The 16,294-nt window shown below is 38.2% G+C and overlaps 1 protein-coding gene across 1 annotated transcript in view; it reads right to left on the bottom strand.

The window, feature by feature from the left end:
* Positions 1-11,745, bottom strand: part of lrrc75bb (leucine rich repeat containing 75Bb) — a 30,582-nt gene extending 18,837 nt beyond the window's left edge. The window contains exons 1-3 of the mRNA XM_016487011.1: positions 11,218-11,745; positions 7,560-7,688; positions 217-329 (exon numbers count right to left, since the gene is read on the bottom strand). Of these exons, the coding sequence (XP_016342497.1) occupies positions 217-329; positions 7,560-7,688; positions 11,218-11,499 (524 nt within the window). The 5' untranslated portion in view covers positions 11,500-11,745. The remainder of the gene's footprint in view (positions 1-216; positions 330-7,559; positions 7,689-11,217) is intronic.
* Positions 11,746-16,294: the final 4,549 nt, after the last annotated feature.

The raw sequence follows: 16,294 nt of genomic DNA, 5'->3' as shown, positions 1-16,294 counted from the left end.
ATCGTGTATCGGCGATCTCACAGGCTGACGATAGGACGATATGAAAATTGAGCATATCGCCCAACACTATTATGGAGATGTCAAGAATGGCTAATCTCATTTCCTTCTAGTTGTCTGTATTTCAATCTGTCAGCGCAGAGTTTTCTAAGCTCTGATGTCAGTTGTTGTGGAGGTGTATCCTAATAAGGGACGGATGGACAGACGCAAGACTCTTACCAGTCTTGAGACTTCCTCCTGGGCACGTTCTGTCTGCTCCACTTGGAGTGAGGGGTCAGGTGATAGATCAGCTGCCTGCAGATCTTCTCAGAGGACTTGAGAGCATCAGACTCCTGCAAAAGTCAAGATGAGGAGAAGCGGGTGATGAAGAGCTATTCTGGGAGATGGGCTGCCAAATAAAGCTCCAATCTGAGGGCTTATGGTCACTGACAGAGAACCTTAAAAACCTGAATGTTTACCATGTCTAGTGCTATTAAAAGGGTTGTAGGGAGGTAAACTGTTCAAGTTAATCTGTCAGTGATTATGATTTAGATTAAATGTCATTAAATAAGCAATAAGCCACAAGAGCCTAAAACCCCCTTAAACATGATAAAATCACTGTAATGTGGTAACTGTAATGACGTCAAGTTGACCGTTCCAAAATGGTGGACTCGTCAACGTATCTGGAGTGGTCGAATCATAGATATGTATAGATGCCCTATTCGACCGCTCCAGATACGTTGACGTGTCCGCCATCGTGGAACGGTCAACTTGACGTCATTCACCATAATAATCAATGAATATTCAAAGATATACAAGCATATAAATTGCTGTTGTAGACGCACAGCATCAATGCTCAAAGGTTCGCAGACCGTTCCAAAAATGGCGGATGGCTTACATATCGCGGCCCATAATGAGTCGCGGCCCAGTCGCTAATGAGCCATCTACGTATATATATCTATGGGTCGAATAGGGAATCTATGGTCTCCACGACATGGTGGCGGCAACAATATGACAGCGAGAATAAAAGTTACGACTTCTTTCTTTGCGTATACATTTGAGCGGTGTTCTTCCAAATCTTCCAACACAGTGACGTAGACATGTGGGGGCATGTTTAAATTAGGCGTTTTAGGAAAGCGTGGACGAGTCTTAAATTTTAGAAAGAATATCTTTTTGGGTTTGAGACTTTAATGTTTGCAAATTTACGAATCTTATATATGCACAAACAGCTTATAACACTCCATAGACAAAGGAAAACTTGAAATCGCATCGCACCCCTTTAATATGTACGTTTTTTTTGTAAAATATTGTTGCACTCTCTTGAACTTACAATGATTTAAATAAATAAAGTAATATGAGAATCCAATGAGAGTGGGAATTCCAAAAGATAACTAAAATGCATGGAGACATTAAATTAATTCATATGCGAGGGAAAAATTGCTTAATTGTCATGAAAATAATGTCATTGTTAAAATAATCTTAATGGTCCTTAAAAACTCAACATCATGAATATCATATTGATTTAGATTTAAAAGCAGCAATTAGTGCTTCAAAGAGCGGTACTTTTCCCTAAAGGGGTCATATGATGCTGCTAAAAAGAACATTATTTTGTGTATTTGGTGTAATGAAATGTATTTATGCGGTTTAAAGTTAAAAAAACACATTATTTTCCACATACTGTACATTATTTATATGTACATTATATGTACATTGTACATTGTTTCTCCTCTATGCCCCGCCTTTCTGAAACGCGTCGATTTTTACAAAGCTCATCATTCTGGGATTCCACTTCGTCCACGGTGAAAGTTGATGTATTCCCTCAGCGACCAGCACAGATCAGCTCTAGGCATGACGAAGCGGATATCATCCTCTTTTGGAAGACCAAACAAAGTAGTTTCGCTTTCACAACGAAGCACACAGCGTCTTCATGACATGGCTGCAGCGTCAACAAAACTACAGTGAGACTAAAAGTTATGCCTTCTTTCTTTGCGTGAACATTTGGGCGGCGTTATGCAAATCTTCCCACATAGTGAGGTAGATATGTGGGGGCGTGTTAGAACGAGCCGTTTTAGGTAGGTGTGGCTGACTCTGAACTTTTATAAAGAATATCTCTTTGGATTTGAGACTTTAGTCTTTGCAACTTTACAGATCTTTTTTATGCACCAAGAGCTTGTAACACTCCAAAGAGAAAGGAAAAATTGAAATCGCATCATATGACCCCTTTAATATGTAGCTTGAGATGATGAGAGTTCAATTAAAATGCCTTAGTTATTCATGGCATTTTGAACTACTGGGTGAGAGGTTGGTTTAAAACGATCTCAAGGCCTTCGGGCAACAATGCCTGCAGCCATTTCTGCATCAAAACAGGCTTTGGCCCGCCTCTCTCTTTAAACGGATTGGCCGGAGCAGAGCTGAGTAAATCTAATCAGTGCTGAAGCAAAACAATGCAAGCGAGGCAGGAAAACACAAAAGACTGGGCGAAACCATCGACTGGAGGTGACTAGCTCGTACTATCAGTCTAAGAAATGACAGGAAATAAACATGTGCATCTTGGTGGCCTCCTGATGGCTATTAAGTCAAAACAAAGACGTTTGTTGAATCTTCAATGTATATTAAGTTGGTTTGGTAGCAGAGAGTGACAGCAATTATCGGACTAGTTTTATTAAACTCTCTTAATAAAGACGCCGTCCATTCGATGACGTGCGCTCCAGAGGGAGTTTTACTGTCGGAAAGATTTACGTGGACTTTCAATCAGCTACTGAACATTAAAGGTCCCATGGCATGAAAATTTCACTTTATGAGTTTCCTCGAGAGACATCATGGCTTGCAAACGAGCGAAGCATGGCAGTTGCCCCGCCTCTCTCCTCCTCATTAGCATTTAAAGCTACAGACACAGAAATGGCACGTCCTAAGGAAAGCTCATTGTGGGACTGGCTCGTAGTGGCTGAAATTCTGCACCAAGGCTGAATTTCGGGAAAGAGACTTCAGATACAGTACTAGGGACCCCTTAGACCTATATAAAAGCATCCAAAAAGCAGCATGTCATGGGACCTTTAAGACATTAGCCATAGCTCAATACGCAACTGCCACAGTTTAATGAAAAACTGTCAATTGTAAGACAGTTAAATGAAAAACAAAATCTATGTGCTATGCACAAACAAAAGCTCATTAAAATGCCTTTCCATATTTCCCATGATTCCCATCATGAATAACTGCTGCGTTTGAGGATCCCCATCAGCCGACTCCTGGGACTCAAAACTTCATTAGTTGCTGGTGTAGTGAGACACACATTATACTGTATTACAAGCAGTGCTGGGGAAGTTAAGCGAAGCTACAAACAATCCACGTAGATGAAGCTAAACCAGAGACAGACCTCTCATAAAGATAGACCACACGCAGCTGTAAAGTCCCACTTTCCATTGAAAAGAGCCACCTATGTACAGCTTTTCAGTGATTCGAGCGAAAGAAGCTAATCTTATGACACAGCTGTTGTGCTGTTTTGAAATATATTATTGAAGTGACAACATCTTTCTTATTTGAAGTTATTTAAAGGTGCAAATTACTTAAAATAAAACTAATAAAATATGTATTATTTAATTAAAAATAGTTTTTATTTATATGAATATTTATAGGAATTTATTATTATTTAAATGAATGAATCTTTATTACGACAACATTATAATTGAGATGTATAAATTAACACTGATAAATAAATAAAATAATTTTATTACCTGATAAATTTACACTAATAAAACTAAAAATAAATAAATGATAGATAGATAGATAAATACATAGATAGATAGATTGATTGATTGATTGATTTTTGATCCAGTGCATGTTATGCAAACTCTCTGAACTAACTGATTCATTAAAATTACATAGCTACATATGAGTTTAGTTAGTTTTCAATCAGAGAATAATTTTTTAAAATCTGGTTTATGTACACAAACTGAAAAAATGAATTAATTATGAATTCCAACTCTACAAGTTTTCTACTTTTAGTTACCCCTCAACACTGATTACAAGCATCACAAACGTCTAACAGGTTTGGCTTTCAGGCAAGAATGGTGAAGGTGGCTTTTCTGAGCTCAATGGGATGGGATTTGGTCTACCTGTCAGCAGGTAACAGGATGTTTATTAAGTCAGAGAGGAAGAAAAGAAGCAGAGAAAATTGAGAGCCCTTCAATCCCTCGCCCTCGTTTTCTAGGTTTAGATGCTTAGCTCCTCAAGGCTTCTGCTGTGAACGAGGCTAGCAAGCATTTTCACAGCTGCACACTAAGAGCCCAACTGAGAATAAGAGAAAACTTCACCACAAATCCAGCCTGAATACTATTTTTGCCATGTTAATATAATCCCACTGTCCGGCTCGGATCTGATCCAAACCTTTTTCCTCAGCAAATGCAAAAATGTTAGCTCTATCTATCTATCGTTAGATCGCTCTACCTATTGTTCTATCTATCATTTCATTGTTCTATCTGCCCATAATGCCTATAAACCTTCCAACGTCTTAAAGGCATTTTAATCTTTTTTCAAAACTTTTCAACAAGGTTTTGTCAGTTTAAACTTTTTGTTTTTCTAGTTTAAAAATGATTTTCAATTTCAATTGGTTTACTTCCATTCAAATTTGAGATGCGCTTCTGCATCATATTTGCTGCTCTTTTTGAATTAAATTCAAATTGAACTGGACTTTTCATTTGGAATTTTGATTCTCAATAGGTTGTTTGCGCATGACGTCACTGATGACGTGCGAAATGCAGCTGGAGGGCAGGAAGTGATTTTTCTCCGTAGGAATCACTAGCAGAAACTCAAAATGCCTGTGTTTTGCGTTGTTTATGGATGCTCAAATTGGCCAAACCGAGAAACCACAAGGAGCTTTTATCGTGTACGAAAATGTGTTGTTCATGAGTGGGGAAATGTCAAGAAATTGGTTGAAAAACGCAGGAAAAAGTGGCTTGTAAACCTGCGTCTGCGGTCGGGAGGAGCGAAGCCGGATAATGCTTGTGTGTGCAAATGATTAATATAAGATATAATAATATATTGATTGCAAACCACCTATTCAATTCTAAACAGTTCACAACCCTGGTTTCTATACCAACACATTCGCAGGGTCCAGTTACTCAAAGAGTTGCATCCTAATTCAGTCTGTTACAATTGTTTATGCTCATGATGTGCTCCTGTTCTTACTTTGGCGAGCTTCACATTGATTTACTGTCAAAATGGGCCGTTGCAGTACGTGACAGCCAATCGAAAGGCAACGTCAGAGCCAGCCATTTAGTCATGACCTCGCTTTCATTCTTAATCAGGGAGTGCCGATAGGTTACGTTAGGTTATCCAAAATGTTGGCTAGTGGGAATCTTCCTTTATCAGACATGCAAACTGAGTGACAAAAAGTTTGCTCTGCACTACTTTTTATATAAGAAATATGCAACCAAGGCACACTGGATAAACGTGACTGTGACTGAAAAATGACAGTAAATAGCACCGAAAAGCACATTCAGGTTAATCTGAAACAAATCTATTTTATTTTGTTGGTTGTTATACGTATCACATCAGTTCAGAATTGATTTGGAAATAATGCACCACCTACACTAAACCCTACCTTAAACCTAACCAATAGTGTTAAAAAAGGCAAACATGAGACAAAAATGCATTTGATGAAGTAACCATGTCATTTTAACTTGATTCTACAAGTTATTTTTTAACACTGACTCACTTACTTGGTAAACAAGGGTTTTACATTTTTGAGTTTTAAATGTAAATGCAGTGCTGTACCAGGTGAGCTACTGAGCAAGTTTACTGAAGCTGGTTATGTGATACAAATGTCAAAACGTATTCGTTTACAAACCATGCACTATGGTAAATCATGCACTGAGGTCATATCATAGTATCGTGCAAGGAACTGTGCAAAAATACAATGCTATTAAAGGGGTGGTTGATTGCGATTTCACTTTTTTAACATTAGTTAGTGTGTAATGTTGCTGTTTGAGCATAAACAATATCTGCAAAGTTACAAAGCTGAAAGTTCAATGCAAACAGAGATATCGTCTTTTAAAATTCTGGCAGTTTAATGCCTACAAAAACGGCTGGTAGGGACTACAACAAGTTACTTCCCGGATTCGTGACATCACAAACCCAGATAAACCCCGCCCTCGGGAAAAGGCAGCAAAGGGGGCGAGGCCATGCTGCGCTGCTTTAGAGAAGAGGAAGAGAAAACTAGAGGTGCACGTAAAAATCTATTCACATATGAATCGCGATTCTGTCTTCTAACGATTCTAATATATTCTTATACACTTATTTTCACATAGCTATGAGAAGCGTTAAACATGGCGTGGTAATACAGCGTGCAGTTGCTGTACTGTAAGTTGTTGTAAGTTTTAATCAGGATAAAACCGTATTTTAAAAGCTAACATAAGCAGTAGCATTTACAAATAACAGCATATCTAAAAGTATGAGACAATAACAAACAAAAAACATTGACCTACCATTAAAAGCTGTGCTTGCACAGGTTCTGCACGATCCTCTTCAATAATATTCTCTGCTTCTCAATCGGGCTCAAACTGATAAGCGATATTAACGATGCCGTTGTTTACAATACAACCGGAGCACATGCCACTGAGGTGAGGGGCGGGACGCTTAGACACGGACTAGAGGCGGTTTAGCCAATAACAACACACTGGACTAGCTAACCAATCAGAGCCCATCGCCTATTTCTGAGGGCAGGGCTTCATAAAAGCAGGAAATGATCAGCGCGTTTCTCAGAGAAGGGGCAGAGCAGTGTGGAATAAAGGTAAATTATGTGAAAAATAATGCATTTAAAAAACTAAGCATTTACACATGTTAGACTGCACCCCATAAACACAATCAAGCCTAGAAAAAAAACCAGTGAACCACCCCTTTAAGCAATAATCTGCCCCGGTTATAATAATTTGTGTGAAAAGGAATAAGAGTTGTTGGTGTTTTACTGCCACTAGTGTTCATTTCAGCTGGAAACTACAGTCAGTTGTATGTATAAGTATGTTTTTGGAGTTTTGCCCATTTTTCCAAAGAGTCTATGTTGGAAACATGACAAATGTTGATTCAATTTGCTATTCCAAAAAAGTCTCGAAAGAAAAGGACAAGCCTTGCCCCTTCAAGTGGATCTATTATTGGAAAGTGCTCCTCTCGCTGGCCTTTCTGTCCAATTAAGTTCAAACAGAACTGTGGAATTTCAGCATGGAATGAAAACATCATTGATGGCTCTCTTGAGCAAAATAAAGGTCAGTGCCATCTTTCTGTACTTCTCATGCTTTGCAGACTAATTTAGGACAGGGCTGAAGCATGAGCGCCCAAACTCCAGTCCTGGCCATGGGATGACAGCTGCCTGTGGTCTTATACAGGCGGCGAGGCTGTAGAATTGGCCCGCCAAGCCTCTTACTGCCAGCTAAAAATAAACGCTCTACATATCTGGAGACTGAGTAATGAACATATGCACAGGTTTTGGCTCAAGCTAAAGCAGGGATCCAGAGTTAATTTTGACAGCTGTGGGCTGGTATGAATGAATTTGTGTTTACGATCATCTTCATTTATTAGCGCTGGTGGCTTACCCTCTTTGGACACTGCATGTCTCGGGCCAAATTGAGCAAAAGCTCGTGGGAAATTGGATCCACTAGGTTGAGGAAGGCAGCGTTCTTGTAGAGGATGTCGTTGAGAGATGTTCCTTCAAGACCCAGGTCCTGTTGAGAAAGAACACGAGAGAGATTGTTAAGCATGTAGGATTACAAATGCAAGTAAAGGTCACTGATTAATCTCGATATTCAACAACTTAATCCTTTCATCCTACGCCTCCAATCTCCATTCGCGAGATTACACGAGGGGCTTTTTTGAATGACATGGAGATAAAGTAATCTTTCCATCGTGTTTACTTCTAGTGCTTCGGAAGAACGAAAACTCTAAATAGAAGCCGAAACGTTTGTTGATCTATTGCTAGACTAGCGCTGCTAACCTTTAAGTCCAGCTTCTTTACGTAAGGCAGAGAAAGTGTGTGCAGACACAGTGACATCTTATTAGCTGGGCTTATCGTAGACAGCTAAAGTGTTTTTCCCCCCACTGAACAGCCAAGGCAAGGGAGTCTGATATGACCAGCCGGGATCGAAAAAAAAAACGTGCGAGAATCAAGAAAAAATTCCTAGAGGACCACATTTCTTGTTTAATCCACTGGCTAGAGCAATTAGTAGGGACAAAGTGAACATATAGAAGTGAATACAGAGGGCGAAACGCATTTGATGCCTCCAGGCAAACGTCAGCATCACAAAGCAACAACTACACCACCCTGTGAATCGATTCAGAGACAGATCCAAGAAATTGATGAAGAAACTGGCAGGAAAAGCTGCTGAGTCCAGGGAAGTGGAAACCTCCCTTTGGGTCTCACACTGATATATTGCATGTCTTTTTCGCAGGGATTCCCAGACATCTGGAAGCTCCTCCAAGCCCTCCGTTTTTCATCTATAAAGCATAAGCACAGGTCATTTCTGTTCTGCAGTACTTTTTGAACCCTGTAAACAAATGAATATGATTGCACTGTAATTTAAGAAAGATGTTCTATAAAAGCATTTCGCAAAACTCTTTGTACTGTGTATCTTTACACATTGACAAGAACAAGTGGAATAAAAAGCTAAAGTTAGCCATTGCTCAGTAAAAGATTGAGAGGGTGTAAATTTAAAAGTAATGTTTTAACCGTTTAAAACCGTGATGATACAGGTTGAGACAAGCCAACAAATACCACAGAACATAACAGAATTCATCAAACCCACTACTAATATTTTCTAACTTTTTTTTTTCAATAAAATTATGTCACTTCCTGAAGGATGATGTCATTTAAGAACTAGCTGTTCTTAAAATTTTTTTTTTGTTAGATACTGCAAGATATTAAAACCTATACAGCAATATTAAAAAATTTTGACCCGAAAAAACCCCGAAATATTATTTAATATGTCTTTTTTATAGTAAAACTGAACAGCACCTGGGGAATGACAACTATGGAAAAATCAAGCCAAAGCTATTTAAAATTCATCCTTATACTCATTTAATTGTGTTATTTAAGTGTTATTTTTAGCATTATTTATGCACAATTATAGTATTTATTAACATTTTGAATAAGCTTTTTATTTAAGTTTCAATTTAGTAATTTTGTTATGTGTTTGTTATTTTATTAGTTTTTGATTTTTTTTATAGCTTTTAAGTTACATTTCTTAAGTTTACATTTTTCATCTAATATTAATATTTTATTTTATTGCAGCTTTATTTCAATTCCCTAAAGTGATTTTTAATAGTTTTAGTAAACAATAACAATACTGACTGTGATAAACGTAAACTAACTCCTTTGATTTCCATCTTTATCCAATGTATTAAGACATACATGATGGAGACATGAAAAAATATGCTATGGTAGGAAAGACCCAGACAATATTGCAAAGCTGAGTACTATCTGGGAGATTAACATGCAATCAGAGAGACAGCATTCTAAATTCAATGTTATTATACAACCACAAAATCCTTGTAGCATTGACATCCACTGTAGAGCATGTAAGCGGAGTTGTTTCCTGCCTTTGCTCAATGAGAGTAAACGGCGGAAAATGAATTGCACTCATTAGGGCACAGGAAGAGCTACAGCAGAGATAAGGGATGCTGTTTTTGTCCTCCTCTTTTTGGTTCATTCTCTCTCTCTGGGGCAAAAGGAAGCATCCTGCTCCATAATTTTGACCCCCAGTTGATTAACATCCAATCCATTTTTCCCAGAATTGAAAAACTGATTTTCATTGCACAGAAATTCATTTCTTTCAGCAATCTACAGCCTTAAAAGGTAGCGAGCTTTGCCTTAATGTGACCCCTCTCTCCTCCAACAGGGTGTTAAGAGCTTCCAGGGCAGGGGTGAGTGAGACGCCTCCATGTTTGGAAAGCTTTTCGACTGGCTGGGCATCCATGTGACAAAGTGCCATATCTAGAGAGGGCTGACAGTGATGAAAATGCACTTAACCGTGACTAAATCTGAAATATTTAACAGATATTTAAATGAATAATTCGAACAAACTAAGTATCACCTACCAGCTGTCACGAATGATACTTTAAATCAAATGGATAAAAAATAAAAAATAAAAAAATCCAATGGACCAAAAATAAAGATGGGACTTGCATGTGAACTCAGGGTAAACAATTACCTCTAGAGATGTGTGATATGTATTGTTTACGATAATATCATAATTGTTGTTTTAACTGTATACAAGCTGACATTGAGTATGTTACACATTTGCAAAAAACAAACAAAAATACATCCTGAGAGTTAAAATGTATTAACTGCAAGATGAAGCTTATGAGAATGCAGTTAAAATGCTCCTATAATTCAAGTTATTGAAGCAAAAATTAAGTTTTTTTTTATTTATAAGATATGATATAGCCTAGTTGAGTAATATCACTCGAGCAAGAGTGGCATTTTCCTGAATATTAGCTAATATGTGAGCACAATTGCGAATGTGATATTAATTTTATAAAACAGTTAAAAAGTTAATATTTAGCGAGTAAAATTTTAAAATTAAAAAAAAACAAAACATGGCAACGCCATGGTACTTTTCTGATTTTGATATAAATGAATGCCCTTGTTTATACTATAGTATGAATTTAAACAAATGTAATTATAACTGATAACAGCTAACATAACGGAATTCATTAATAAAAACGTTAATTATTTATCTAATAATATTTATACCAATTTACTAACAAAATAATAACATGGTATTTATTAGGCTACATTCTATTTTGGAAAAGGACATGCGAGTACCATAATACACCATGGTATTTTACCTTATAAATACAATGGTGTATTATGGTAGGCTACTTCCAAAGTGCTTTTTGTAACGCTTATAACTTTAGCAGTGCATACAATTAATTCTTTATTGTACCCAGATTTCTTGTAAGAATTTTATTAGAAATATTTGGATTCGTTTTGAAATTTCATACTTTTCATTGCAGAATTTAGCACAGTTTGAGACAATATTTCGTTTTAAACTCTGGAATACATGTTTTACAAGGTTATATTTTCAGGGTATGATTTAAATACTGCAGTCTAGATACAACAGAGAGATATCATTTGTGATTTTTCTTTTCTTAAGTGAAAACATCATGCTAGCTACAACATCAGCAGCAACAACAACCTGTAGTTCTGTGCAAGAAACTATACAATCTGGTTTATTAAAAAATGATGTTTTGTACCTTTCTAAGCAGTTTCAACACATCGATGCCTTGCTCCAATTTTTGCTCCTTCAGCAGGGTTTGGATCTCCCGAACCCAAGCCACTCTCCGGACATACGGGCTGGGACTGGATTTGCGCAGCATTCCGGGGAGCTTGTCGGACTTGAGCATGAGAGAACTGAATAAAAACTCTCCTCTTCCTCCACTCCTCTTCTCCACATCCCGCTCATGATGCTGTCGACCCCTCCGAAAGAAAGTCGCCTGGCTGTCCAAACTACTTTGCCTGGTCAACTTCGATCCCATGTTTCAACTTTCCTGTTTCAGTATCAGAATCAAATAATACAGCGCTTTTTTCATAAAGCATGTGTAAAGTAAACCTTATAAGCTCTCTTTAGTGAGTGCACGCTCATAATTACAATTTGTCGTGTTCAGTTGCTCGTGTATGATCAAATTCATCAAGTAAAATTCATACTGAGCGCACGAAATGATAACAATGTCACTTTCTCCTCGTTTCTCTCGCCCCTGCGCGAGTCCGCTGTGTTCGTGTTCTTCCAGGCTTCCCCAAACGCCACGCCCATATCTCACTCGCTGTCCAATCAGAATGCTCGATTCCCACATAAGTTTACAGGAGTCACGGCTCCGCCCATTTTTAACAGCTCAGTGTTTATGATGGGAAGCCCGTTCTGTCCTGTCAGCACGTATAGGTATCGGTTTACTAAAATTATATAACAATAACCATCAATACAACCATAAAACGAATCAGAAATATTTCCAGTGATTTACAAAAATACCGTGTTATTGAATGATGTACCATAGTATTAAAAGATGTAAAATGGTACATGGTATTGTTCAGAAAAGACGTAGGCTATACAGTATGCTAGCGTTTTAATTTGGTTAATGCCTTAACCGGTAGTACAGAGTCGTTTACAAGCTTCGCATGAAGGTGTTGAACTTAACCTTAATTTTTATTTCAAACTATAGGATGCATTTCAAGTTTGGTTTCAATTGATTGTATAAAAAAAAAATCACCTTTTTTTGTTTTCTGTATATGTTTAATCGAAAAACCCACTACAAACGATTCCGTGTGTTAGTAATGCTGCGTTCACACCAAACGCGAATAGAGCGTCAAATTCGCGGTCGTTCCTCCATTTAGAATGAGTGACTCCGGGCGGGCCTGCCGCCACAGCAGCAAGCAGGCTCCTGATTGGTTAACGCGGCGCGAATTGACGCCAAAGTTAAAATTTTTCAACTCGGGCGTCAGACGCGAATTCGCGTCAAACGCGTAAATGCACAAAAAGCACCATTCGCGCGTAACGCGCGAAACGCTCAATTCGCGTAATTCGCGCGTCAATTCGCGTCATTCGCGCGAACTAGACGCGCGAATGAGGCGAATTCGCGTCTTCCGCGCCGCGCTAAACGCCTCATTCGCGCCGCGAGACCTCCAGACGCGCGTAAACGCGTCTTTACATTGACTTAACATTGAAATAATTCGCGCCAGACGCTCTATTCGCGTTTGGTGTGAACGCAGCATAAGACGTCCGAATGATTCAGACAGAATCGATTCAGATCGTTTTGCGAACCGTTCAAAGAACCGATTCAATACAGTGATACACTCGTGAATAGGTTAGTTGCGATTCTGAACGACCGACCAGAAATAAACACTAATTAGTTTCTGAATTATCTGAGAAAATTATTCTCGTGTCGAACTTAATCAGTTATTAATAAGTTGCTATCTAAACGAAGCTGTTTGCTAAATCGGGACTAACCAAAGATGGCGTCCTAGGCGGTTGCCAGTATTTTTTTAGGCTATTACATGATACTTAACAGTATTTCAAATAATAACACGGTATTACTATGGTATATGTTAGGGGAGAAAACTTTTTTTTATTTCAAAAAACACCACGGATATAGGCCTATAACATGGCATAACCATTTAATACCATCACCATGTAGGCTACTTTGATTTATTTAATTTTTTTGTATGGTTAGGTTTTTGTTTGCAGCAAAACTGTACATACAATTTATACAGTACAAATGAGCCCATATAAATCATATACTGACAAAAAAATCGTACAGAGACATCTATCAAAATCTAGACTTTTTGGTTTTTTTGGACATGGCAATATCTGTCAGGGATTTATCACAGTCACTGCAGTCACCAGCCAGGATAATCACCCAATCACAGTCACCTGAGTTCTGATCACCCGCACCTGCTGTCACCAATCAAGCCACACTACAAATACGCACACATCTCAGTCACTCACTGTCCGGTCTACCGTTCACTCCTATGAACTGTTCTGGACTCTCTCTACTGAATTCTCATAGAAAGACTTACCTTCTGTTCCTCCCGTGATCCTCCAATGACTCCTTGGAATCTGTTCCACGATCTCCAACGAAACCGGTGTAAGATACTCACCATCAGAACTCCAATAAGAACCCTGGAATCATTCACTGTGTTGACACTCACCTGCCTTTAAATTACCACACCAATTCCATTCTTCTGCTAATCAAGTCAATAAACCATCCTGTTTTGCACTTACCTGTTGCGTCTGGCCTTGCTTTGTGACAATACCATGGTGTTTTGGATATGTTGTATTGTACTGGAAGAGCTATGTTGAGTAAAGGCATTGAAGAGGCTTGTTGTTAGACAAGTGAACAGGGGTTAGATGTTGAATATTTGGGCTTTTGATGTCTACATGTGTCCAAACTTCCCATAGTTAATCATTCACTAGGCAAATGTAACGGATTACAACATGAACGGCTTAACCATTCAAAGATTAAATGTGTGAATACAAGTGATAGAGTAACAAAAATCCACCTGTAGGTGTGAAAAGTTTGCTAGTGTTGTTTTTTGCAGACGTCATTCTGCTGTGATTGTGGCACGGGTTTGGGTTTACCGTTTAACCTGTGCCCTTTTCACCGGTGTCCATAAAACAATTATGGATGATTTCACAGACTGATTTGGTTAAAATTTGATGGCCATTATAGTTGGACATTGAGAGCCAGAGGTTTACAGCATTGGCTCAGTCAGCCTGTGGAAAGGAGGCTCATTCTATGGGAGACTCTACAAGAGGCCTGTGAAGTCTACAGGTAGGTGAAACTCCATATACTCAAACCTCAATGTGCACTAAACTCATCAGTTATGAATTTAATGGAATCATTCCAAGAGTTTTGATTATTTTCACACAGAAAGCAAAAAGAAAAATATAAGAAGGCAGAAATATTGTGCAGCATCCTTCCCGTTGTTGCATCTTTTAAATTGGAAGGAACACACACTGAACTCTGAGTATCGTAATTTGTGCTCTTTTGTTGCGATTTGTAAGAGAAAATAACACAATCCTTCGTTCTTTTCTGTGCGTTTGAGAAAATTCTAGTCTCTTGTGTGGTGGGTTTAATTTTGTTGGCTGCAGGCACTGCAGGTTTCTCTGAGATGTGCTGCAGTTCGTTCCCACACACAGCACAGTCTGACAGGATTTAATGTGGACAGTAGCAGGGCTTTGAAACTATGAAAAGGCGCTTTACTGAGGAGGATTTCACTTCATACAAGCCTTTTTTTATTCAAGTTTTTAAATTATAAATGCATGAAATCTTGCTGCCTTTGGCAGGGATACATGAAGCTACATTAAGCAACATAAAATGTAGAATATGAAAGAGCCAGGGTGCATATTGTAATCTTTATAGTGCTCATTTTGTGGTCAAATAATACAGAATCAGGAGTTGATTTACACTGGGAACCAATAAGCATGTGTATAATGATCAAATGAGCAATTAATTACAAGCATTTTTAATAGCAAAACTAGAGTAGAAACAGCAGCGATGGAGAATCCTGATTAGCTACAATCTTCCTCAGAGGAATACTAACAGCCAGCTAACAGAGAACAATGTATTATGCTTTTTTGAATGCATAATCATTGCAAATATGCCTTGACTATGTATTTAGCAAGAAAGCAGAAAATGTTGTAAGCATATTCAATCTCCTGCTGTTAGTATTCTGCTATATGAATTATGTTGTGTTACATAAAGGATAGAAACGGGTAAAGGGCACCTTTAAGCATAGCTTACATTGTACAATCATGGATTGCAAAAGTTAATATGACCAGGTCATGGTTATACAGTATGAGAATACACAAGCCCCATATATCTTATCTGTTAGGTACAGTTAGTCCATGTTCTTTTGAGAAGAGTCTGGCTGCAGCTGGCGCTTGCACATTTCATTAGTTTTAATAAGTATTTCTTTTTATTTCTCCTCTTTCCTATTACTTGTTTCGCTTCTGTTTCAGTTTTTATGACCATTTCTTACTATGTGTAAGGTGTTGATTTTTAGCACGTGTGTTTGGCAGTGTTATTTTTTAGGATTACTGACATTGGCAACATGCACGATTTGTGTCGATTGCAAGTGACGTCGCAGGTATCGGAGAGTGCAAGTGGCGATTGCAAGTGACTTCGTAATTTAGTTTCTTTTTTCTTGTCTTCACCACCTGGCTACTGTTGTAAAATGTTGAGAGATTCAAACAAAAAGTAATCAATAAATAGAACAAAATAAAAAATAATAAAGACTGCAAGTGACGTCGCTAGCGGAAGCGCAAGTGTCTGAGAGTGCAAGTCTGAGAATGCATGTCTGAGAGTGCAAGTGCCAGCTGCAGCCAGACCCTTTTGGTTCTTTTTGTTTAATTAGCAATTAGATTTAATCTATTTCTTTAAATTCAGTGTTCGTTGTTTCAGCTTGGGCTTTTCACATTGTGCTTAACCCTGGGTTATCGTTGTTCAAAACCCCACTTTTAACCCCAAGTGAAACACTTGTAATTTAAAGGGGGAGGTTATGAGACCCTGCTTTTGCGGTTAACCCCACATTTTCATGTGAAATGTGTACAGTGTGAAACGAAACAGTGTTACTTGTTACTTGCAGTGTTGCTTTTCACACCTAGTTAACCCTTGGTCATTCTAAACCCATGGGTAAACAGAATGCTGGGTTAGCTTGCTTCACGATTCCCACTGCTCATAATTTACCTGGAGTTAACAATTAACCCTGGGTATTCATAAGCTGACATTTCACACTCTACATGGCTAGATGCTGGGTTAATTTTCTTATTTTCTTATT

The sequence above is a fragment of the Sinocyclocheilus anshuiensis genome, unplaced genomic scaffold, assembly GCF_001515605.1.
Source record: "Sinocyclocheilus anshuiensis isolate Anshui unplaced genomic scaffold, SAMN03320099.WGS_v1.1 scaffold393, whole genome shotgun sequence".
NCBI lineage: Eukaryota > Metazoa > Chordata > Actinopteri > Cypriniformes > Cyprinidae > Sinocyclocheilus > Sinocyclocheilus anshuiensis.
This window is presented reverse-complemented; position numbering and strand designations above follow the sequence as displayed.